This window comes from Syngnathoides biaculeatus, chromosome 13, assembly GCF_019802595.1.
Source record: "Syngnathoides biaculeatus isolate LvHL_M chromosome 13, ASM1980259v1, whole genome shotgun sequence".
Lineage (NCBI taxonomy): Eukaryota > Metazoa > Chordata > Actinopteri > Syngnathiformes > Syngnathidae > Syngnathoides > Syngnathoides biaculeatus.
The window spans coordinates 12,437,055-12,463,073 of record NC_084652.1 but is presented as its reverse complement, the minus strand read 5'-3'; the positions used below and the strand labels follow the sequence as shown (position 1 = coordinate 12,463,073).

The 26,019-nt window shown below is 40.8% G+C and overlaps 2 protein-coding genes across 4 annotated transcripts in view; one reads left to right on the top strand and one right to left on the bottom strand.

Moving 5' to 3' along the window:
• Nucleotides 1-10,179, bottom strand: part of pcyt1aa (phosphate cytidylyltransferase 1A, choline a) — a 13,437-nt gene extending 3,258 nt beyond the window's left edge. The window contains exons 1-7 of one of the 2 annotated variants that reach the window (XM_061838485.1): nt 9,817-10,179; nt 6,554-6,622; nt 5,331-5,430; nt 5,135-5,251; nt 2,033-2,184; nt 1,854-1,932; nt 32-174 (exon numbers count right to left, since the gene is read on the bottom strand). In XM_061838485.1, coding sequence (XP_061694469.1) covers nt 32-174; nt 1,854-1,932; nt 2,033-2,184; nt 5,135-5,251; nt 5,331-5,430; nt 6,554-6,622 — 660 coding nt within the window. In that variant the 5' untranslated portion in view covers nt 9,817-10,179. Of the gene's footprint in view, nt 1-31; nt 175-1,853; nt 1,933-2,032; nt 2,185-5,134; nt 5,252-5,330; nt 5,431-6,514; nt 6,623-9,816 lie in introns of both variants that reach the window. The other variant, XM_061838484.1, reaches the window with a different exon arrangement.
• LOC133510506 (cytoplasmic dynein 1 intermediate chain 2-like) lies at nt 6,737-25,953 on the top strand. Of its 2 annotated transcripts, none has more exons than XM_061838483.1 (17): nt 6,737-6,847; nt 11,186-11,364; nt 13,343-13,451; nt 13,518-13,632; nt 14,482-14,566; nt 16,476-16,597; nt 17,278-17,367; nt 18,879-19,041; nt 19,120-19,219; nt 20,354-20,479; nt 20,584-20,730; nt 20,806-20,919; nt 20,998-21,131; nt 22,478-22,622; nt 22,822-22,962; nt 23,043-23,168; nt 24,489-25,953. In XM_061838483.1, the coding sequence occupies exons 1-17, from the start codon at nt 6,845-6,847 to the stop codon at nt 24,588-24,590; spliced, it is 2,001 nt and encodes a 666-aa protein (XP_061694467.1). In that variant the 5' UTR covers nt 6,737-6,844; the 3' UTR covers nt 24,591-25,953. The 2 variants fall into 2 exon arrangements, with proteins under 2 accessions (XP_061694467.1, XP_061694466.1); XM_061838482.1 differs by having other exon boundaries at nt 14,425-14,566.
• The last annotated feature ends 66 nt before the right edge of the window (nt 25,954-26,019 follow it).

Genomic DNA, 26,019 nt, shown 5'->3' with positions numbered 1-26,019 from the left:
AAAGTTTTAAATGTGGCGAGCGTTTTCTTACGTTGATGAAGCTGACGTTGAGCTCCTTGGCCGTGTAGCCCCTCTGTAAGTTGCGCCTGACGTACAAGTCGTAGTCCCGGACGATGCGCGTGATAATGTCGGAGGTGGAGATGCCTTCCGTTCGCTGGGTGGGAGCAAACATTCCTGCACGCAACAAAGACATCACAGCATGTCACGACTCTTCCAATTGTTTACGATTCTGTATACCAGTGATGCCCAACCAGCAGGAGATTATTAGGTGTGAAGTAGGAAATTACCAAATCTCACTTAATTTGTCCGGATATTATTTGTATTTACAGTACATATGTAACTTTGTTGACTTAGGCCAGCCAGAAAAATTAAATGCTCTTCCGCGAGAAGGGCAGAAGCTCGTGTAATTGCGTATGGAAGCCACAAGATGACAGCAAAACTCTTATAGTAGACAGCGCCATCAAGAACTTAAAGCCCAAGTGTCATCCCTACAAACATTCTAAAATAGATATTGCAATGAAAAATACATAACATCATTCACTTCAATGTCTGTACGAAAAATAAATATGAGCGGAGAGCGCATCATTCATGCGCAAAGTTGCGGAAGTGTGATTCAACATCCAGGTGGTCACCATATTGGCTGCATCCTCTGTCCGTGACATCATGCTGGGACATTCGCCATTGAAAACACGCTGCTGCCCCTACAATGGGAGACGAACACGCCCCATCTGACAGGGAAGCTATTCTCGAAGAAGAGAACATCTCACAACTGAGTGAAGCGACTGGGGCAATATTACCCTATCGTTTCGAGCCATATTTAGATGATATGCGGATCTTGGGCAAACCACCTCCCAGCCCGAGCCACCTCCGCGCGGCGGTGATAAAAACAACGCTGCCCGCCTGCGAGCGACAACGACGCTGCGCCCAAACCGCCTCCTTGTCCGATCCACTTCCGATGAGGAGATGAGCCACTGCTGCCCGGTGCCACGACGAGCCACCCCCCCGAAGTATTGTCGACAAGGCCAAGCCGGCCGCCGGTGATCCAAAGGGCCGACAGAGACCATCCTTCAGCAGCGACTGCATGGAAGCCTTCCGATGCGCACATCAACATATTTAGCACCCCTAATTTACGGATTACGCTCCCCCCCCCAACTATTGGGTTTTTTTTAGTAGCTGTATACACACCTACCTGTCATTTGGAACCCACGAAGATCTCCTCCTTTGCACCTGTGCAATCCATTTTTCACGACGAACCGGATCTTTTGGAAAAGTATGAAAAGCGATTCCATCCTCCCGAGTGTTCGAGCAATATCCAGCAATGCAACGAGTCGGCATTTTGGCTAACACGAAGAAACAAGGAGCTATCTTCCCGCAGGTAAAACTAATAGAAACAAACAAGTCCACTTGAGCGCACTACTCCCCCCAATGTCGCCTCCTCCTTCTTGTCAAAAACAAATCCCTTGAGAGGATTTTCATGGCAGGAGTTACAAAAAGCCATATACGTCGAAATCATGTTTTGTGGTGAAAAAACGGATGGGTCCATACCGGCTGCTGTTTTTTCATTAATAACATACTAAAAATCATGCATTTCATGACAGTGGACCTTTAAATCTAGCATGTCTGCAATAATGAGCCCATGTTGCATAAACAACAAATTGTTCTTTCGGTGTGATTGAAAGCAAAATGTATTATATTGCATGTATTTCATTTTTTATTGGTTTTTATTTGGTGCAATTGGATGGCGACCGCTCCGTAGGGTGTACCCCAAAATCAGATGGGGTATACTTCAGCTGACCCACCAAACTAATGTGGACAGGCCCCATATAAACTGAATAAGTGGATGGGTTGTTTACCTGCTTCCTTAATGTGCTTATATATGTCGTCACTGCCTGCCGAGGAGTATGGGATGTCATCATGGGCCACAAAGTCAATCTGGACAAATGATCAAAACAGACACAACAGTTTCAAACATTGAAAAAAATATATACAAAACAACAAGGCGACCAGCTTGTAGGTCCTCTCATCAACTCACGCGGTGCTTGGTAAGGAACTCTGGCGTTAACGTCCAAGGAGCGTTCCGCACCACTTCGTCCACATAGCGACAATGTCGGACGGCGTCGTACCGTTCGTCTTCATTCATGACCGTGAAGCCCTTGAACTTGTGCGTCAGGTCATCACTGCACACTTGGAACAGGGATAAAAGAAATGAAAAACCCACCCTAAAAGTATGTTGATGAAATGAGTATGTTGACTTTCTCAGTGAACAAGAACATTTTTGTTTTGATGATTACTTACCGTACCTTTAGTTATATCTTTGTGAATAAAAAGTGTGACAGTTTTTGCCACATTAAATGAAACTGGGCCACATGTTTAGTATGATAAAGGATGAATAGATACCGTAACTTTACTCAACTACAAGGGAAATTCACAGTACAGTAGTAGTAGTAGTAGTAGTAGTAGTAGTAGTAGTCGGGCCTTAAGAGTTTAATTTGCTTCTTGACTACGCTCATAAGTCAAAACACTTGTATCTAAACCTCACCTTTCTCCACTGAAACAAATGTAAACATCATTAATCCATTCCAGCCCCTCTTTGTGCTACATCTGCTGTGTGTGCCTTGGCCACCAGGAGGCAGTAAATACAGACAGTGAAGAATTTAACTCGGTAAACTTAGAATAGTGGTTATGTTGGCAGAGGATAAAGAATACAGTATTTGACTGTGAGTATTGTTATGTTGTTAGTTTACATGTTCCTGAACCATTTGTGATCAAATACCCATTGCTTTGTTATAACTGCCACATAAATGCTATTTGCTAACTGGCTATGGCATTTTTTTTTTTTGTTATGGGTTAACGTCAAACTAGCAGACTTAAAGCAAAGTTATAGTGCAATGAAAACGTATTGGCCCCACTTGTCAGATTCTTATATTCTTTAATAGTTTCCCCACTTTAAGAACAACAAACAAATACAACTATCAAATAACGATAACCCAAGGGAACTTAAAATTCTGTTTTGAAATGGTAATTTCATTTATTAAGGGGGAAAAAAATAAGTTACTTGGCCCTGAGTGAAAACGTAATTACACCCCACCCAACCCCTTTCTTAAATCATGAATGAATTGTGGCTAATCACAACTTTAGGGTGAGTTTCACTTATCACACCCGAGCCTGATTACCTCCAGAACTCTTCAAATCACTTAAACAGAACCTGTATGACAAGATCAAGTCGGACAAAAGATAAAAAGACGCTGCAGCAAAATGACACCAGCCCAACAAATTCAAGAGCAGTCAAGAAACAAAATAACTCACATCAATAAGTCTGGATAGGTTACAAAGCCAATTCTAAACCTTTCGGATTCCAGCAAACCATAGAGTGGAACATCAACCGATAATGGAGAAAATCTGGAACTGTGCTGAACCTTCCCAAGAGTGGCCAGCCAGCAAAGATTACCCCACGAAAACACTAATCCAACGCAAAGCAAAATTATTTATGTAGCACATTTCATACACATAACTCAATGTGCTTTACGTGATTAAAAACATTTAAAAACAATGGGGAGACAAGATCAGATAAGCAATGAATCATCCAGGAAGCCACAAAGGAATTCAGGACAAAGAAGGGCGGGCCTCCCTTGCCTCAGTTAAGTCTTAGTATTCATGACACCACAAGAAAATAAAGACAGGGCAAAAATGGCATCGATGGCAGAGATCCAAGGTGAAAACCACTGCTCACCAGAAAGAACATAAAGCTTCATCAATACTTTTTCATGGCACTGAATGTGGTTGGGCGACACGGTGGTGCAGCTGAAGAATGTTGACCTCACAGTTCTGAGGATCGGGGTTCGATCCCGCAGTGCCTGTGTGGAGTTTGCACGTTCTCCCTGTGCCTGGATTGGTTCTCTCCAGGCACTCTGGTTTCCTCTCATATCCCCAAAAACATCCATTCAATGGAGACTCTAAATTGCCCCGAGGCGTGATTGTGAGTGCTATTGGTGTCTGTCTACGTGTCCTGCGATTGGCTGGCAATCAGTTCAGGGTGTATCCTGCCCAATGATTGGCTCCAGCACTCCCGGGACTCTCAAGAGGATAAGCGGCTCAGAAAATGGATAAATGGGACATATGTGGTTGTTTCAAATATCCATCCATCCATCCATTTTCTGAGCCACTTATCCTCATGAGGGTTGCAGGAGTCCTGCAGGCCATCCCAGCTATTTAGTCTGAGAGTAAACTTCAACTGCAAATTACAGTTAACAGCTTGAAGCCTCTTTTTTTTTTTGAAGAAGAAGAAGTGTTCACAGTCTCAAAAAAACACAGTTTGTTGTGGGGAAAAAAGAAAGGGAAAAAACATTCGAATGACAGGTCGTGCCTGGAAAAACTGTAACTGTAATTTCCAGCCTATAAGCCGGGACTTTTTTCACACGCTTTCAACCCTGCGGCTTATGCGGTGATGCGGCTAATTTGCGCATTTTTTCTTACGGCCGCAAGGGCCACATGGCCGGAAAAGGTAAGAGTGACACCGGTGGAATATATGTGCCGAGGAAGTGACTTTTACCAGTATGTTTTTTTTTCCAACCGGCCCTGTTAGCGCTGCGTTACTGTGAGCGCTGTGCTAGCGTGTTGCTGCTGTATTACTGCCGTGTCTCAGTAATTTTTACCGGTACATTTTTTTAACCGTCCCTGTGGGCGCTATGCTAGCATTAGCGCCGCGCTAGCGTCAACGCCGCACTAGCGTCAGCGCCGCACTAGCGTCAGCGCCGCACTAGCGTCAGCGCCGCACTAGCACCACTATATGAAAAATTCTTGGAAATATCTCGTGTTTCAATGTGGGTTTCGACGTGGGCACTTGTAGCTTTTACACAGGTGCAGCTTATGTATGTACCAAATGGTATTTCCATTATCAATGTACTGGGTGAGGCTTATAATCAGGTGCGCTCTGTAGGCCAGAAATTACGGTAATGTACTTCTAAGTCGGGTCACTTGTATCTCCGGGCACCATAGTACCTTTCCAACAATGTAAATCAAAACTGAACATTATTATCTTTGCAAAGGCAGATTTTTTTGATACAGCTCTTCTATTGTATCTCATTGAATTGTGTAGGGCTGCCCAATGTTGCGAATTGTACTTCGAAAGACTTACCTCCGACTATGAGGTGTGTATTTGGGAAGAGGCCTTTGGCCTGCATAAGAGCCCTTGCATGTCCTGAGTGGAAAACGTCAAAGATTCCATCAGCATACACCCGCACTGGCCTTTCCACTGAATAGGAAGAGGAACCATCGCTGATTAATTCTGATACGATGAAGCGGAAGGAATGATCAACGATTGTATCACTCACGCCGTGTTCCCCGTTTGGCCTCCTCCATGGTGACCCTCTCGTAGGGTTGCGCATTAGCTGGCACCAGCTCTTCAGCGAAAGGCGCAGGGTGCTTCAACCCCTGAAGGAGCCGCGCACAAATCATGTGAGGTTACATGGTGCTTAGGAGCCATTGTTCTATGCTCTGACTGTTTCTTCTGCTTGTATTCAAATTTGTTTGCAGGTTCATAGGCCATAGTACAGTCTGTGTCTCATGAATGCTTTTACATACTTTGTGATACATCTACTCTAAACTTAGAAGCAGTGTACTGCACTTATGCCACTTCAAATTTTGTAGACTGTTATACAGTACCTGTATTTCATTTGTAAATGGTTGTTCATCTATTACTGGTAGTAAGTCACGACTTTTTTAAATTGTATTGTTTTGTTGAGTTTTTCTTTGTCACTCACACTCAACAAATATCCTGCATAAAACTATTAGACAAACTCGTAAAAGCTAAACTAAAGTTAAGGATGATTGGGGAAAAAAAAAACAAAAAGTAACCTACTAACTATAAAACCTAAATAAAAATGAATTGGGAAAAAAAGTCAAAACAAAATTAAATCTGTAATAGAAAATCCCAAATAAAAATATAAAATATAAAAATATCCTGCCTTGTAATTCAAGTTTTTGGTTCCACGTCAAAACGAAAATATTTCAGAAATTATAAGCCAGGTCACTTGTAAATAGAGGCACTACTTTGGAACTTTCTATAGAAAAAAAGTAGTGTATAAAGTACGTACAGATGTGCATCTAAAAAAATTTGAATATCGGGGAGACGGTCACATATTTTAGTAAATTAAAAAAGTGAGACTTACAAACATTCACACAACCCATTCCGTGCTAATTTCTAAATTCTTAAACATTTCAAGTATTTCTTGTGCAATATTCAAACGTCTGTAATAACGTCTGTAATAATTAACTGTGTTGAATCTATATTATGAAATTGACTGAGTGACCACTTAAATAGATAATTTCCACACTGTTGTGTGTGTGTGTGTGTGTACTTCAAAAAATGTTGTGGCGGTTGATGTATTTCTTCAGGTTCAGTTCCCGTAATGCTACATGAACACCTTTTAACTCCAAAAGAAACTCTTACTCTTTGTGCAATGCCCATAAAATTAGTAAGACGTGAAACACACACACATACACAGTGCTAACTCACCACAGTGCACCTGGGAATTTTCCCAATCCTTTCTCCCACCTCGTTGTCCGCGTTGGAGACATCTCGTTTCCTCTTTCTGGACTGAAGTGGCATGCTGGTGCTCTGCATCTAAGCCAAGGGTGAAGATAAACGACTATGACAGCTGACCTGATGAAGCGCCAGAAGAGGGCGATACCCGGCTGATGTCACGTCGTATTGACACAGCACAAAGTCAGCGGTGCGAGCCTATTAGATTCTTATTGACTTCAGCTGACCTTGCTACGTTACTGTCAACTGAGTCTCTCACCACAACCGATACACACTTTTTGAATTAAAGTTGAGGTCACCAATATGGTAAGTAGCCCATGGGCCTATTACAAAATGAGCTCATCAGTGTTAAGGTAATTTTGCTGGTATGTTGTAGACGTGATCATTAGGAATTGTAAGATTTGCAGGAATTTATAAAAATGGGTCTATTACTGTTGTCCAATTGTCAGGGGAAAAAAAATATTTGTATTTAAAAGGGGTTTGTTTATAATTACCAACGTTGTTTTATCAGACGCCAACTCCTGACATACTACAAACAATGCTAGAGGCCATTTTTTATTAAAACACCTAGGATGTAAGATTCTTTTGATTTTTTTTCTGACTCAACATTGCAGCTGTAGGAGTTAAATAAAAGCCTGCACAATTACAAGTGACAGTTGCAGCCCTGCCAACACTCAACTGTCAGCACCTAAGGCCACCAACGGGCCTGCCCATTTCACTGCATATGATTCTAAAATAAGACGGGAGTGACAAGTCCTGTTTGACTACATGCATGCATGCATGGGGATCAACCCTTCTACTAATAACTAGTGACTATGGGGTTTATGCCTCATAAGGGACTTTGGGCAAAAAAAAAAAAAAAAAAAATTCTGCCACTGCAATTACTTCCAGGGATCCACATTCTCCATGGTGTCTGGGTTGGATATTTGTAAACGCTATCTGCTCCTCATTGCTATGGCATGCTCCTGAAGCACAATGAAATGGTTCAAGTTTAAAAAAAAAAAAAAAAAAAAAAAAAGCACTACTGTTGATCGTTGATGGGTACCTGTCTTTTTATTTTTTGATCTGAACCTTGTTTTATCTGAGCCACAAAGCATATTGACCTCCAAGCGAACCATATGGAAAAATTGAAAAGCGAAAAGGAGAAGATTCCCGGTCGTATAAACATTATAATAACAAATGTTGAGACACATTCCCAATACTATTTTGGAACTCGTGGATGATCACAAGCTGACTTGGAGGCAGTCATTAAGCGTCGTGCCCATGTTTTGAAGTCACGGAAGTATGACATACTGTAACTCCTTTAAGCTCTGCAGCTCCGTGGTTTTTCCAATGTATATACTGTTCAACATTTTAAATGCATTCTTATGTAGAATAAGCACATATGATTGCTCGCCCTCCCAGCTCGTTTAGCAATGAGTAAAATTTCAAGATTGTGTCGTCTTTTGTAGTTTTGAACAAAGAATGAATGTGCTGCAGTGAGCTCACATTTATATCTATGCTAGGTACAGTGTGTAGTAGCCCATCAGTCCATATTTAACTCAAGCATTGACATGGATGAATTTGCTTTAATGATAGAACTCAACTCATTCTGAAAAAATTTCAGTAGGCCTTGAGTTAATTGTGATTGCAAAATAATTGCAAATGTTTCATTTTGCTACACGGATACACGGAACGGAAACAGGCACGGGATCAGTCCATAAAGTCAGAAATGTTGTCATAAACCCAATTCTTCCCAACAAGACATTTATTAATGGAGTAGAGATTTATCTTATTTGAGGTTGAAATATTGCATTATTTATCATATTTAAAACTAAAAATGGACAGTAATGCTAGTTGTAATAATAAAAAACAAATTAATAATAACTAGTAATGTTTGTTATTGTACTGAAAATACATTACATAATTTATTGTACTATTACATAACATTTTAACATAACTTGAATTGTGTTGAAAGCAAACATAGTTTTACATCAATCTATTAAAAGTTCATTTAACTTAACAGTGATCCTCAGTGATACAGCCACTACCTGTGATAGAGGTCACCCTCTAGTGGTATTTTAAAGAATTACTGAATTAAATGTGGATGTTACAGTGACACACACCCACACACATATATATATATATAAATCCAGTACAATATATGTTAAGTACAGGTCAGCTGTATTTAATATCAAAGTACAAAAATATTGCATTTATTATTTTTGAAGTGAATGCTTTTCAAAGCACTTTGACTGAAAAATTATGTGGAATTGATTTTAATTCATTGATTCATTTATTTAGATGGAGCTATCTTAGGGCGAAAGGCAGGGTACACCCTGGAATGTTCACCAGCCAATCGCAGGGTACATATAAACAATCATTCTCAGTCACATTCAGACCTACGGGTAATTTACAGTCTTCAATTAGCCTACCATGCACGTTTTTGGAATGTGCGAGATAACACATACCAAGTGAAAACCCACACAGGCACTATTATTAAAATAGTTTAAAGTTTCCTAATTTTCCTATATTTAAATACAGTGTTCTAACTGTGGATACAGTTAGAGTGACAAAACACCGGCCTGCTTTTTGTAAACACTTGGGCCTACTATGCTACTGTATTTAAATGTTGGCTATGTCGGTTATCCTGAGAGCGATTTTTGTTTTGTTTTGTGTAAAGTGTTATTGAACCACTGTACAGCACACGTTCAAAACTAATTTGGCTCAAAACTGTGTAGTGCATTTCACTTTCTAGCTAAGAGCTGGCTCTTCTGTAAACATTTTTAATAATCAGTTAAAACACATTTGTTTTAAGCAAGAATTCCTGTAGGACTTGATTGCTCAGATTTTTTTTTTCTTGCAATAACGGTATAATTTTGTCACTATGTATTATAATCGAGCCTATCACTTTGTAATAACCGTGAGAAGTGTTATACAGTAGAAATACAATGAAATATTGATTATTTATTATTTCATGCGTCATTCCAAGTGAAGCCAAGCCCTTTTAAACTTCCGTTGTGGACTCCATAAGGAAATTCAACAAAACCTGACTGTTATTTGCAACTATACGTGCTGAAAATTCACAGTCACACAATTGGAGGGGGGTCCGGGGGACGTGAATCTGTCTAAAGAGGACATGCAGGCTATTTTTAAAGATTGTTCTCAAGGTGAAAATAAGATAAAACTAGTGACAGCAGATAGCAGTGACACTGGTAGGGCAGCTTTAAGTTTGCTTGTTTTCGTTTTCTGACAGCAACATGTACATTAGTTTTGTTCTGTTCGTGTTTACTTACTGTTTTTCACTTTTGTCCGGAGTGCTACTTGTTGGTTTCTCGGTGCCCCCTCCTACGCGAAGCTAGCTGGCTAACTGGAAGGAAGCTCGCCGACGCCGCTGTCAACTTGTTCGGCTTGTTAGCGAACTCGGAGCTTGTCGGCCGGGTGCAAGTTGAAACAGTCCCCGGGCGGCGTGCTGCTACGCCCTGGTGCTCGCTGCTCTAGAGGCGGACCAACGCAGGGAGCAGGGGGAGACACGCAATACGGCACCGCGGCAGTGACAGATTGTACTACAACGCTGACACCTCAACCTTTGGGAACTACAAAAGTGACACAGCCTGCCAGCGGAAGGGATTTGGAGGTGGGGTGGGGCGGAAGACAAATACATTTCCGGGTTGTGCTATGTCAGTGCCGCCACCACGCGTAGAATAAAGTAACTGCATCAGCGAATCCGTCACTGAAGCACCCGAAAAGGCGCAGAAATCAACACCACATATGAACTCACATGTCCATATTGAAATAATTGTTCACCGTGCACATAAATACCTTATAACAAAAATAACATACAAACTGTCGACCTTCTGAGTGCCTGAGACTGTTTGCGTTTGAATAATTGCTGAACACAAAAGACAGGAATTAGCCTTAGTCATTAAATCAGAATAAATGACGCATCATTACTATTTTACTTTTCTTGAAGAACACATGATACAATACATGATATTGTTATTAGTAAACACAAATATTGATTAAAAAAAAGAGCAAACGTTCGAAAGCCCTATAACGTACCACAATAGCAACATTTACAACAACTTTGAATAGGACAAAATCATTCTGAAGCACATGAATATTAGAAACATAAGAAGTGGAGTGCAATGTATATCGTTATAAATGAAAACTACAATGATTCACACAAGTGTAAACTAGGGTATTATCATTCAAGCATAGTTTAAAAAATAATTATTACATCGAATTGAAGGTAAATGATGGGTATTCATAGGTAAAGCAAAATATTTCAGGTAAAAGTTATCCAGTGTGACCACGAAATCGTAACTATAACACAAATCGTCCGTACGCTGCAGGAATTTTACAGCGACAAATTAATATTTTCTGTGCAAGTTATAGTTATTTCGTTCAAAATAGGTGAATAAGTGTAATCAGCACATTCCTGGACAGATGGGTAATCAAATCGAGCGCATCTTCCAAATGATTGAAAGGTTAAGGTTTCACCAAGGGTGCGCTTCATATGCTCACCCAGACGTCTACGTTGTTCATGTTAATAATTTCAACTCCCACAAATCAAAACCGTATTTCGCGTGTATACAATATTTAAGTTGTGGGAACAAATAAAATATTCTGTTCACCGTCTGCTCGTATCGGGTGTGCCCGTAGGTGGCGGTCAATCTTGGTTTGCTTCATTCCCAGCGTCGACGAAGACAGCAGGCGAGGCGGGGTGGTGTCTTCCACACCAGCTTCCAGCATCATCACCGCCCATCACTGCCTTTCAGGAATAACACCAACCAAAGCAAACCGGGCTGCTTTGTCACCAGACTCTTTGACTTGGACGTCAGGTGTTTATACCCTTACTAATCTTCCACTTGTGTGTTTTTGGTCGCTTTTCTGAACAAAAAAATGGGTGCGGTTGACTTTCCCGACGCTCCTCGGGGGCCATCCCGGATTAGCATGCTAACCTTGACAGCTAGCCGATTGTCTGGGCTGTCAGTAAGGGTTTTAATTCGATGAAACCGTGTTTGGTAGGTTCGCTTGTCGAGGAAAAACATATTTGAAGCCATTCTCAAAAGCTAACTAACTTACTAAAACCTCACTGTATTTTAACATCTGTAATATTTGTCTTGACAGCTATTGTTATTTCCAGTTGAGGACAGCGGGTTGAGTATCTAGGTTAGGTGTACTCACTGACGTCATACATGGACAAGAGTTAGCCCTTACCCTTTGGACGTGATAATAAAGTATTTATGTATTTTAATTGTAATCTGTGACAATGGCATGTTTATTCCTCCTGGCTATTTCACGAGTTGTTTCATTCTACTTTAAAACAACGCCCAATCTCAGTCATGAGCACGTATAAAGAGAACATTGTTTTCACATTAATAGTGTGACAAGCCCAGGGCCTCTACTGCCTTTTTTTGGAAGCGTTATATCAGCCTAGAGATCACTTAAACTGGTTTTGTTCACAAACAAATAAAGGATTTGCACCGAGCCAAATATACTTGCGTACTGGTACCTTGACTTTACAAGTGACCCAATTCACAAGCTTTTCAACTTCTGTAGATATTACTCAAAATGCCTTCATATGAAAATAGACTATAATATCATTTGGTAGAAGAGTGCTACACAAATAAAACGAACCCTAGTTTTTAAGAATTGGGTAAGGATTAAAGATTTTATGATGCTTTATGTCAAAATGTACTCAAATTTTATTCCCATAAATCATTCTACTAATTGTGATTATTTAAAATTGACAGGTGAGAAACTGCAGAATCATACAGCAGCATGATAATGTAACGGTTTGCTCTGTAAGAGGTCATAAACTAGGAAAAAATGTTGATCATCATTTTCCGGAACAAAAAAACATTTGCAAATGTCTTATTTATATGAAAATAATACAGTCTGCTCTCTTGTTATAATAAATATGATTATAAACATTTACTGCTTTGTTATTATAACGTAATTATTATTCACTGTTGATAGACTGAAATTCTGTGCATTTGGACACTTATAACTTAAATTAGATAAGGTCTATAAAAGAATTTGTGATTATCCAACATAATTGATTATTTTGAAAACGGATACGTTTTTGATGAATCATTCCACGTGTAAGTGACACTTTTTGAAGCCGTTTTATTTCACACTCACCTTTCTTATCGTTTATGTTTATTTAAAAAAAAATGCAATGAAAATTTGCTCCGTTTTTGTTGGGTGAAACAGATCAATTACATTTCAGAGGGGCGAAATTGATTTTTACATAGTTACGAGCTTGGTTATTGAGCAAATTAGACTCGTAGTGAAGGTGCCATTGCATTTATTCAAGCCACTTGTTGAGCACTACTGTCACCCTGTTGATTTCCTAACAGTAGTTTGAGCTGACTGCGGAAGAAGAAAGTATCTAAAAATAGACTTTCTTCTTTCATTGGGGAAATGTCAAATCTCAGGCAGCTTTCTGTTTTCATCTCGCACGTTTTGCTTCACATTCTGTACACCAGGACACGCTCATCTCATCTTAGTTTTACCACTTTAACAACTATCACAGCTGGAAAAAAAGTGCTGTGTAAATTCATTTTAAACATAAAACACAAGACAGTTGAATATTTAAAATAAATTTTGCTGAAGTCTTATGCGGACATTTCGTGTGAGATCATTCATGATGGTTTTAAATCATTTCAATTTTTCTTTGAAGGAACTGTATAATGTATAATGTTTGCCATTTTAATCACTTTGTGAGTCGTTTTAATGATACTTGCTACATAAATGAAATGGACTGTACCTACTTGCATAATTTGTTAAGGAAATGCTGATATCTTCCCGCAGTATGTCTGACAAGAGTGAGCTGAAGGCCGAGCTTGAGAGAAAGAAACAGCGTATCGCCCAGATTCGAGAGGAGAAGAAGAGAAAAGAAGAGGAGAAGAAGAAGAAGGATGTTAGTTGGACTAATGCCGATAAATAAGTCAGAACTGGTCCTTGAGCTTGTCCTTGTCCTCTCCAGGGAGACTCCAAGCGTGCTGTGGATGCAGGCGCCGAAGACTCGGACCTGGAGAAGAAAAGGAAGGAGGCTGAGGCTTTGCTGCAGAGTGTTGGCATCACCCCAGACATACAACACGGTATACACACACACACACACACACAAAACCAGCATGCTTATGATTTAATTCACCCCAGTCGTACTTTGACTTACAAGTGCCCCAATTTACAAATCTTTCAAATTATGAGGCGTTGCTTGACCGATTTTATTCTTTTTTTTTTGTCACCGTCGGACCCCCACCACTAAATGGCGCCAAGCAAATGCCAATAATCTCCACTGAAGATGAAGAACAAGGAAGGATAAAATATTAAGTGCAGCAGTTTTTTATGCTCGCATTTTCAGTGTTTCCAGGCTATATGAAACAAATGTTATTACTATTGTGTTTTTATTCAATAATGTTGAGTTGAGTACAATTTTTATAATGAAAGGTTTTTTTTTTCCAATGTGGGAAGATGATTTCCGATACAAGTGTTTTCAAGCATGAGATTTGTCACAGAACAAATTCAACTCTTAAGTCAAAGTACCACTGTATGTACAGTATCAACGGTAAGAGTATCACAGTACAACAGCATCCAGAATCACCACTTATGGACTGCTTGATCTGCTGCAACTTTAACAAACTCTTAACGTTTCAGTTTGACTAAGTTGTATTCACCCCTGTCACCTCACACATGATCTGACCATTTTGTGCATGACACCTAAGTCTGCCTATCATTTATGTTCATTCTTTCTTCTCTCCCCAATCTGTGTGTGTGTCTTTGTCTTGTCCTCCTTGCTTGCATGCCTCACTCATCCACTCGCCACTATTACTCTTACACCCCCGCGCCCTGCCTCACTCTCCCACTCACTCCCATCCCCGCTGGTCACACAGCCACAGCTCAACCCCTGAGGGTAGTAACAGAGGATACCTGTCTATTTCACTACCTAGTCCCCGCCCCCATGTCTCCCTCCAACAAATCAGTGGCCAGCGACGCGGGAAGCCAGGATTCTGGGGATGGAAACGCAGGACCCAGGTGTGTGTTTTTTGTATTTGAAAAGTTGATTATTACATATCTGGTGCTTATGCATGCTGTATTTGTCAGTGTGTGAGAAAGAGTGGGCTAACACGGTTAACCACACACTTCATAAGGTACACCTACAGTGATGGACATTCAGTCTCTGCCAGTTTTAAAGTTGTGGTCATGTGTACTTTGAGTGGTACTGTGAGAGGTATTAATTTAAATGTTAATGTAAAAATATAGTATTGTAATGTGTTTCCACCATTTGGACATATATACATTGTGTCATTGTGATGCAGAGCTACAAATCTCAAAGCACAATAATGAACAATGTAACTTTTTGTTAATGGTACTCAAAACTGAGCATTATTTTTTGTAAAAACAGAAATTTGGTTACAGATATTTTAATAGATTTCATTATTGTAGAGCAGGTCAAGACTGTAATATTTGTTTAATTCATTCAGGTTTTTTAAATGTATCACATTAAATAATTGGATTAACTTAATTTGAATATACCTGTAAGTATGAGTAAAACATTTTTGTAAAAGCATGGAAGTGCTGCATCTTTTAAATAATCCATCTTTCCATTTTCTTTGCCGCTTATCCTCACAAGGGTCGTGGGGCATGCTGGAGCCTATTAATAAATAATTGATTCATCAAATTAATCCTAAATAACATTGAAAAAATGAGACATAACCATTATTATTAAAACATACTATCTTCCAAACACATTGTAGCAAAGTAATTGAAAGTCATTTAAAAGTCATTCAACAAAGAATATTTAAACACAGACACACACACACACATATATATATATATAGTAAGTATCTTTCGGCTTGTCCCTTTCGGGGTCGCCACAGCGTGTCATCTCAGATGAACGCACATATATGTTTGGCACAATTTTTACGCCGGATGCCCTTCCTGACGCAACCCTTCTCAGGGAGTGGAGGCCCAGTGGGATACGAACCCACAACCCCTGGTTTACCAAACCAGTGCTCTTACCGCTGAGCTACAGGGCCATATATATATATATATATATATATATATATTATATATATATATATCTATATATATATATATATAATATATATATATATATATAGATATATATATATATATATATATCTATATATATATATATATATATATATATATATATATATATATACACACACACCACACACACACACACACATATATATATATATATATATATATATATATATATATATATATATATCTATATACACACACACACACGCACATATATTTTTTTTAATATCTGCACCAGACCGAGCCCATTTTTTTTTCATTTTAAAAATGAAATGTGGGCCTTGAGCAGAAATGTTTCCACAGCCCCGCTGTAGATATTGCAGGTGTACCTAATGTTGTGTCCAGTGAACGTATTTGATAAATGCTGACTTTTGCCCTCTCTGCCTTTTCACCAGCATGCTGTTGTCTACTCGACTAACATGCATTTCTTCTCTCCCTTTCTTCCTTGCCTTCTTTATTTTACTTTCTCCTCCACCTTGAACTGTATCACACCTCACCTCTGACCCGTCTTCTCATGTGGTCGGTTCCGTCCTGCTGCTGTCCACGTGTCCTCTTTCTTCTGTTTCTGTGTCTCTTGCTAACTTCGTCTGGTGGTTTGGCCCCTTAAGGACATTGCATTGGGATCCTGACCCCTCTACTCTGCAACTCCACTCCGACTCTGAGCTAATGGGGTACTGCTCCTCCTCTCACCTGCCGTAGCTAGCAGCTTTAATTAGCTTCTGTAGTTTCATCTCAAAAGGGTCCAAATATATTTGAGTGTTAGTAATATCTCTGTAAACCTTCATCATCATGTTTCCTCTCATCTCAAGTTCTTTCTTGTATTGCTATCTTGGTTGTGTGTTTATGTCCGCTGTGATGCAAATCAATGCAGGCGCGGGGCTGTGAGGCTCGGCATGTCCAAAATAACCCAAGTGGACATTATCCCCAAAGAAATGGTGTCCTACTCAAAAGAAACCCAGACCCCTACTGAAGCGCACACTGATCAAAAAGCAGGTAAGCAAATACACATAAACACATTTTTAACCCTTTTAAAGTAAACCCCTACTCATAATTGATGCCTCGCTAAAAGGAGTTTGTGATTTCAAATAGATGATGGCGCCAATAACTTAAAACAGAGGGTCTAATAAAGCGTCAATGCCATGCATTCAATATGTATACAATCATGAACCCATGCTACGTAAACATCTTTATTCAGATAACTTGTTAAAAACAACCATACCATCAATTATATTAGCTGTCATACTGTCTTAAATAACATAAAGCATAAACAAAACATTAAATTCATGTTTTGGCGTTTAAACACGACAATAAACATTATAGAACACAGGCAAATTACATTAGGTATGATAAGTAGCTTGCATCAAGAGAGAATCAGAAACATACTTTCATTTTTGGTTGCATGAGGGGCATTCAAAGACACTCAACATAATGGGACAAATGCTGTCAGTTAATTAACCCTAACAAAAAGTAATAACTTCAATGCTTTTGGCTCGAACATAAAAACACTTGAAAGGATAAGTTTTTTCACAAAAAACGGAGGATAGCTTCCCCAAATATTCGATAAAAGCCCAAATGCCAAACCATAAATATGGGCGGCTTTATGGTATTTTATGTGTGTAATGTATCATTATATATAAATGTACTTACATTATGTTGCTGTGTGTGTTCTACAGATGAGGATGAGGATGATGAGATAACTGCACCCTCTCCAACAGAGGACGCTCACGAGGCAAAGGAAGACCAGGATGACCAACATGAGGAAGGTAATGTCTGTAATGAATAATTAGACAAAGTCAGGTCAAGTCAAACTTTCTATAACTTCCAATAATTGACCCCTCCGTCGATGTTGCGCAATCCGCGTCATTGACCAATCAGAGGCCAGAGATCTGCATAATCTCGGAATCAAATCTCAGACAACGCTGGCTGGATGGTCCAGTATAGCTTCTGTTGGCGTTTTATCGCGTATTTGGGTTCTTTAACAAAAAATATGGTTAAGAGGTGTAGTCACGGACTTTATAATAGTGACGACAGGTATCCTGAAAGGCTAGTTGGTGGAGTTAAATTCTTATACTTTCCAAAACCGAAGACCCAGTACGAAAAATGTCTTTGATGGATCAAACTTTGTGTAAGACCGCATCATCAACTGAATCCATCTAAAATCAACCGGAACAGAAGACCGAGTACGAAAAATGTCTTTGATGGATAAAACTTTGAGGAAGACCGCATGATCAACTGAATCCATCAACCGGAACAGATATGTTTGCACGAAGGTAAGCCCTATATTTGATTTTCAATACTTGTCTCATATAAATGAATTAGCAGTTCTTCGCTTGCATAATATAGCTACGTGTGAATGATTGTCACACTTGGTCTGTGTTGAGCGATATTTTGCGATGATCTGACTGCACAAACGTGTCCCTTTGTTCGCGGCTAATTAGCGAAGCTAAACCGGACTAGCAGTCCTAAAAGCCTTCGACGTGCACCGAGACACCAAGACTGAAGGAAGGATGTTTGAGGACACTAAAGTAGTGATTGTCGTACTCTGTCGGGACTTACGTAGTTTCGGCACTAATGCAAGAATAATTATTGAGGGGAGCGTGTGACGTTACACAAAGAAAACGAGACAAACAACTCGTAAATCAAGCCTCGCCTTCTTTTCCTTCATACGGTGGTTCACAAACGGCTATACAGATACATATACAGATTCTGCACACAAGTGTGATATGTAACACGAAAATAGGAAACTGTCAATGACGAATTCGTCTTTGGGTTATAATATATTATATTACGTGGCTTCTCGGTCTTCCTCTGACTCTGGAAAGATCTCGCGCTAATATCAATGGTTTCTCCGTCGATATGAATGTAAATACCATTGAAATACCGCTCGCTGAAATACTTGAAGCCCTGCTGTATGCTTTTCAACGATATTTCACTGTTAGCTAAGAATGCGATTGAGAAATCAGCTGGTAAATCGGACAGTTTCGCTCTATTCCTTTCTTGCTGCACCGATATTTTTCCTAATTGTTTGTCTGACGTCAGCCCACGTGGCGTGATGTCACTTCAGGAGGCGTGGTTAAGTGCCCTGTACGGAGGGGTCAATTGAAACGGGATTCATGGAAAAGCTTATCATATAATGTCTAACAATAAGGGTTTGAGTTTGATATTTGTAAACGTTGTATGAGCACTGTCAAGACAATACAAATGAAAATAATTACTTGAAAAAGTTTGAATAGTACGAGTATACTCAGAAACGATGTTGTCCGCTGTGTGTTAGACACCCCCAAAGAACTGACAGAAGAAGAGAAGCTGCAGGTCCTGCACTCCGAGGACTTCCTGGCATTTTTCGAGCGAGGCAGCAGGATTGTGGAGCGAGCGTTGTCCGAGCAGGTGGACGTCTGCTTTGACTACAGCGGGCGAGATTTGGAGGACAAGGAGGGGTGAGGCTCACTGTGGGGGACGCAACTCCAGAGAGGAGGATGAAATGCAGGACCCTTAACGTATTCTGTCCTATACAGGGACCTGCAGGCTGGCGCCAAGCTGGTTCTGAACAGACAGTTTGCTGATGAACGCTGGACCAAAAACAGAGTGGTCACTTGTCTGGACTGGTCCCCTCAGGTGGGTTTGCAATAGATTATGTCCTATTTTGACACAGATTACTTACAGTAATTTCTGGCCTACAGAGTGAACATGATTAAAAGACTCACGCAGGGCATTTGTAAAGGAAATACAATTTGGTACATACATAAGCCACACCTGTGTAAAAGCCGCAGGTGCCCACATTGAAACGCACATTTAAACATGAGATATTTACAAAAAAGACAGTACACAGAAAGAGTTTACAAAGTTTTAATACCTTATTTTATCTTAACATAGCAACAACACGGTAGCACGAACAGGGCTGGTAAAAAAAAAAAAAAACAGCCGCGGCAACTACACAGTAGCAACACGGTAGCACAGCACTTACAGGGTCGGTTGAAAATAAACATACCTAAATCACTGAGACGTGACAGTAACACAGCAGGACTCACAATCACACCTAGGCCTGTTAGCGCGATGCTAACACTAGCACGGCGCTAACAGTGCCGGTTTAAAAAAACATATACCGGTAAAAATCACTGAGACACGCTAGGGTTGGTTAAAAAACAAACATACCGATAAAAGTCACTTCCTCGGCACATATATTCTACCGGTCTCACTCTGACCTTTTCCGCTCGAGTGCCCGCTAGAGGCCATTAGAAAAAATGCACAAATTACCCGCATCACGCACAAACCGCAGGGTTGAAAGCGTGTGAAATAAATTGCGGTTTATAGGCCGGAAATTACGGTAATCCCCTATTCATCGTGGCAGTTACATTCCAGATTCACCTGACAGGTGGATATCTCCCATATAGCGGGGGCATACATCTTTCCGTACATTATCTGAGCTGGTTATCCTCACAAGCGTCACGCAAATGCTCGAGCCTATCCCAGCTATCTTCGGGCAGGAGACGGGGGTGCACTCTGAACTGCGTATATAGAAACAAATAACCATTGGCACCCACAATCACATCTAAGGCCAATATAAGAGTCTCCAAATAATGTAGTGAGAGTGTATAGTAACCATTTTTACAAATATCTTAAGGCTTAATCTTATTGAAACAAACTAGAAGATATTGTCAAACCTTGATAGGTCAACTGCAGTATAATAGGGCAATTACTATGGTCTGTTGTAAATCACACTGAACTAAGAAGGTTATTGTATTTCACCAGTACCCCGAGCTACTTGTGGCCTCCTACAACAACAATGAGGACTCTCCTCACGAACCTGATGGAGTTGCACTGGTCTGGAACCAGAAATATAAGAAGAGCACACCTGAGTACATATTCCACTGCCAGGTAAAAAGGAGTTCACATTCTGCTTGCCGCGATTATTAAAGAATAATTGAGTACACCTTGAAATAGTGACCAGAATTGGATTGTTTTGTGTCCCTTTTTTACAGTCAGAGGTGATGTCAGCTGGCTTTGCGAAGTTTCACCCCAATCTGGTGGTGGGTGGCACCTACTCGGGACAGATTGTCTTATGGGACAACCGCAGCAACAAGCGAACCCCTGTCCAGAGAACCCCGCTGTCTGCTGCTGCACACACTGTAATGCTCAATAGTTCACTTTGTACCAACACACCACAGAGTTTGTGTGGTACTTGATACTTTGTTGTCTTGCAGCACCCAGTCTACTGTGTGAACGTGGTGGGAACCCAGAACGCCAACAACCTGATCAGCATTTCTACAGATGGCAAGCTGTGCTCGTGGAGCCTGGACATGTTGTCACAGCCACAGGTACGAGCATCATAGCCTCCTTGTTGAGAGCCACATGAGACACTTTATGAAAGTCTTCTGGTGTTTGCCCCCAAATAGGACAGTTTGGAACTGGTGTTCAAGCAGAGCAAGTCAGTGGCTGTGACCTCCATGGCCTTCCCGCTAGGTGATGTGAACAACTTCATAGTAGGGAGCGAGGACGGGTCAGTCTATACCGCCTGTCGCCATGGGAGGTGAGTTCTTATAATGTGGCATCAAGACCCCGCCACAGATTTTAGCTTCTACATTGCCATGGGAATCCAGTATGCCCAGGGCCTTCACAATCACTAGTGTACTTTTAACTCAATCGGCATTGTGATTGTTTAAACATGTCCTCACAAGGGCAGAGTGTTGGCCCTCGACACCATTTTCCCATCCTTTGATTGGTTGGGCATAATGTAGCGACGGCTATCACTGTTATATTTTATTTATTTTGTTGATTATTGAATTTGGACAAAACAATTTTAGACACATTAGACCCCCACTAGTCAAATGGAATAAGGAGAAGGTCAGACTGCAAATGGAAAAAAATCTGTAGATAATTGACACCCATTATGATTGCATCGGGAATTTTTATTACAATTTTTTTTTTTTTTTTAACAAGTGGGGACAAACCACCGCTAATGTTTTCGTGGATTGTTGGTTCCCCCAGAAAAGAGAGGGGGCAGGGGAAGAAAAACAAGTACCGTAATTCCCGGCCTACAGAGTGCACCTGGTTATGAGCCTCACCCAGTATATTTGTAAAGGAAATACCATTTGGTGCATACATACGCCGCAGCTGTGTAAAAGCCGGAAGTGCCCACATTGAAACGCACCATATTTACAAAGAAAGACAGTACACAGAGAGTTTGACGCTAGTGCCGCCGCGCTAACAGGCCGGTTAAAAAACATAGCAGTAAAAATCACTGAGACACGGCCGTAACACGCTAACGCAGCACTAACAGGACCAGTAAGTCACTTCCTCTGCACATATATTCCACCGATCTCACTCTTAGCTTTTCTGCTTGAGTGCCCCCTTGAGGCCGTTAGAAAAAAATGCACAAATTAGCAGCATCACCGCGGAAACCACAGGGTTGAAAGCGTGTGAAAACTGCCATGGCTTTTAGGCCGGCAATTACGGTTAACAATGGCTCTAAACGATTAATCAATTATCAAAATAGTTGCATCGTAACATGATTTGATCAACGTGGCGGAAATCGGTCATTAACACCATTCACTAATTTAAAGGTTGACACTCGAAAGCTTGCATTCGTCTTCCGGTCTCACGAGTGAAAGTATAACATTTGATTGAATGCTTTATTGTGGTTTTTGAATAAATATGAATTCTGAAGTGCTCAGGATGCTGTTGTGGCACAGTGTTTTGCTGTTATAATGTGTTTTTTTTTTCTTTATAGTGCTGATGATTTCTATATTATAACATGATAGTGGTGGCATTAAAAACTGGATTTTGTTGGGTAAACATCCCCACTGAAGACCCTGATACCGAATTTCATTTTGTTTGAAACAATGCTGATTTTATTGTAATCCTTGTGCCTTTCAGTAAGGCGGGCATCACTGAGGTGTTCGAAGGCCACCACGGTCCAGTGACGGGCCTGAGCTATCACACCGCAGGAGGACCGGTGGACTTCTCCCATCTATTCATCTCCTCTTCTTTCGACTGGACCGTCAAACTCTGGAGCACCAAAGTGAGACATTTACACAAACACAGAGTCAGTGATATGTTGCAGTTCAGGATTATAATAATACAAAAAATAAGGGGAAAATAGAAGTTATAATTACAGTGGAATTTCACTTATTGCGATTGGATCTGAAATGTACCTCCCTTGATGAACAAGGGTTTACTGTACAGGGTTTTTATGGCTATCTGTGGTGTTCTCTCTACAGAGCACACGCCCGCTGTACTCGTTTGAGGATTGCTGCGACTACGTGTACGATGCCATGTGGTCTCCAACGCATCCTGCACTCTTTGCTTGTGTGGACCTTGCTGGACGTCTGGACCTGTGGAACCTCAACAATGACACGGAGGTATGCCCAGTATGCCAAGTACTATGTGAAAAGGTGGAGCTTTAAATGGTTTTCTCACGAATGAGCTTGTGGTTCCTCAGGTTCCCACTGCCAGCGTGTATGTGGAAGGTGCTCCGGCGCTGAACTGTGTGCGGTGGGCTCCCTCCGGAAAAGAGATCGCCACAGGAGACTCTGAGGGACAAGTGCAGGTGTACGACGTGGGCGAGGTGAGAGCTTGAATCTGTTAGCTATTCTTATCATATTAATGCACTAGTAGTGTAAGACCAAACGTCAAATCAATCAGTATTTTCATGAAAGATGATAAATAGCGTGCATATACTAACATGCTGATAGATGTACTGGGACCTAAACTAAAGCACTCCTCATTTTCTGGGTCTTCTGTTCGTCACAAGAGTAGTTACCTGTTTTGAAAAAGGGGAGTAAAAGTAAATGTTGCCTTAATTTACAAGTTTAAACATTCTGTAACTCTAACCCTAACACTCTTAAGTCCAAGTGTCATCCCCATAAACATTCTAAAATAGATATTGAAATTAAAAGTACACATACATTTTTCACTTCAATGTCTATACGAAAAAATAAATATGAGCGGAGAGCGCGTCATCCATGCGCAAACTTGCGGAAGTGTCATTCGACATCCAAGCGGTCGCTATATTGGCTGCATCTACTGTCCGTGACGTCACCATACTGTGGGACACGCCCCTTCAGACACGGAAGCTCTTTTCTAAGAAGAGAACATCCCACAATCGGATGAAGTGTCCGTGGCAATATTACCCTATATTTTCAAGCCATATTGAGATGATCACGTCTAACTAACAACAGACTCCCAGACAGCATGTATGAGCCAGCCCGGCCGACGCCGTGCTCTTCTGTGAGGCACGGCTTCGGCGGCGGCTCGTCCGTCCATCTTCTATGGGACATGGAAGCTTGGCCGAAGCCATAATCGGCGGACAGGGCCCCGAAGGGCACATCAACACATTTAGCACCTCTGACTTACGGACGCGGATCTTTTGTTACATTCTGAAAGGATTACGTCCTCCCCCCAACTATTGTTTTTTTAGTAGCTGTATGCACACCTACCCGTCATTTGGAACCCACGAAGCTCTCGTCCTTTGCACCCGTGCAATCCATTTTTCACGAAGAACCGGCCGGGTCTGTTGGAAACTTATGATGAGTAAATCCATCGTCCTGAGTGTTCGAGCAATATGCATCAAGCCGGCAACAACGAGCTACCTTCCCGCAGGTAAAACTTATAGAAACAAACAAGTCTGCTTGAGCGCGCTACAGCTTCCAAAATAACTTCCTGCTTCAGTTTAAAACAAATCTCTCAGAGGATTTTCATGGCGGGAGTTACAAAAAGCCATATACACCATAATCATTTTTTGTACTGAAAAAACGGATGGGTTTATACCGGCTGCAGTTTTTTCATTAATAACATCCTAAAAATCATCCATTTCATGACAGTGGCAATTTATCAGTAGAGTACAAGTTGCTTTTTCATGTGTTCAATGGCTTTTGTCTTTTTGCAGCAAATCTGCGTGCCCAAGGCTGACGAATGGACTCGTTTCGTCAGGACTCTGGCCGACATTAACGAGAGCAGAGACGAAGCTGAGGAGCTGGCCAACGTTTGACGACACGTCCGATCTCTTTTTCAATGGCTCCCTTCGTCCACTACATTCCTCGGTAACACTACCAGGGAGCCGCCATCTGGATTCCTCTTCCCACTTACTAGGCCTGGAGATACGTGCAGTGTTCAAATATAGACCATTTTAGGTATTTGTAGGTTTTGTTTCATTTTAAATGTATTTGAGGGCGATGAATGTCTCTGGCAGCAGTACAAGAACAAAAATCAAGCATAGAAAACCAGAAGACAAAATACTGTACTGTAATTTCAATTTGGAACCTTTTATTTAACATTCCTGGCCTTCACTGAAAGCTCCCAAGGCCTGGATCAATATGCAAAACTTTGTACTTGCACCTTTCTACTTAGATTTTAATGTTTATTTTTTATTTTCCCAAACTGTGTTGTAATATTTTTGCAACATCCTAGTGCCCATGGCTGGAAATGTGTGTAGAAAAAAAAAAAGAATCAAAAGGATACAAAGCTTGTTGTGTGCTCTTCAGCACAAATTGGACACACTATTTTGCTGTGGCCCTGTGCAGGAGAGTGTTAAATTGTAACCACTGCAAAATTCATTATTTATGCCGGTGCTTGTGCTTATTTAAAATATGCTGCGTAGGTTTACGAATGCTGCTTTGGACTGAAAGCCTTTGAAGCGCACAAAATTAGCACTACAAGCTTTTTGCCTGCTAAGACTTTTCAGGCCTCAACTTTAAACAGCTATTATTTCCTATATATTATGTTATTATTGAAGAACAGTATTCTACTTTTTAACATCAAAATGAATTTTGATGATGACGAAGGTTTAATCCAGAGGTTGTTTTTGTAGCTACTTTACCGTCCAAATTTCTGTGCTGTCCATGTCTAGTCTCGGTCAAACTACTGCTTCTTTATATCAAGGACAGTAGTTTGAAACCTCAATTTTTCCTTTTATTTGTTGTTTTTGTTCTTTAATAGCTGAAATGAAAAATTTGAAATTTTATATTTAAATATGATACCTGTGTTTAGGCAGCACGGTGGTCCAGCTGGTACAGCGTTGGCCCCACTGTTCTGAATTCTGGGTTTCAATCCTGGACCCGCCTGTGTGGAGTTTGCATGTTCTCCCCATGCCTGCGTGGGTTTCCTCAAACATCCCAAAAACTTGTAACATTAATTGGACACTCTAAATTGCCCATGGGTGTGATTGTGAGTGCAACTGATGTCTGTCTCCATGTGCCCTGCAATTGGCTGGCATCCAGTTTAAGGTGTACCCTGAATCCTGCATGTTGACAGCTAGGATAGGCGCCAGCACTCCCCACGACCCTCGTGAGGAAAGGCGGCAAAGAAAATGGATGGATGGCTGGACCTGTGTTTAATGGCAACAACACCATTTTAAACTCCAATGTAAAATGAAAATGTCTTCTGAATTTGACATCAGAGGGTGTTCAGAAAAATCAATC

What these genes read in the sequence shown, in the direction of transcription:
- LOC133510506 (XM_061838482.1), top strand. An exon ending in GCACACTGATCAAAAAGCAG is followed by an intron (nt 16,598 to 17,277) that starts GTAAGCAAATAC and finishes TGTGTTCTACAG; the next exon opens with ATGAGGATGAGGATGATGAG. An exon ending in TGTCTGCTGCTGCACACACT is followed by an intron (nt 20,731 to 20,805) that starts GTAATGCTCAAT and finishes GTTGTCTTGCAG; the next exon opens with CACCCAGTCTACTGTGTGAA.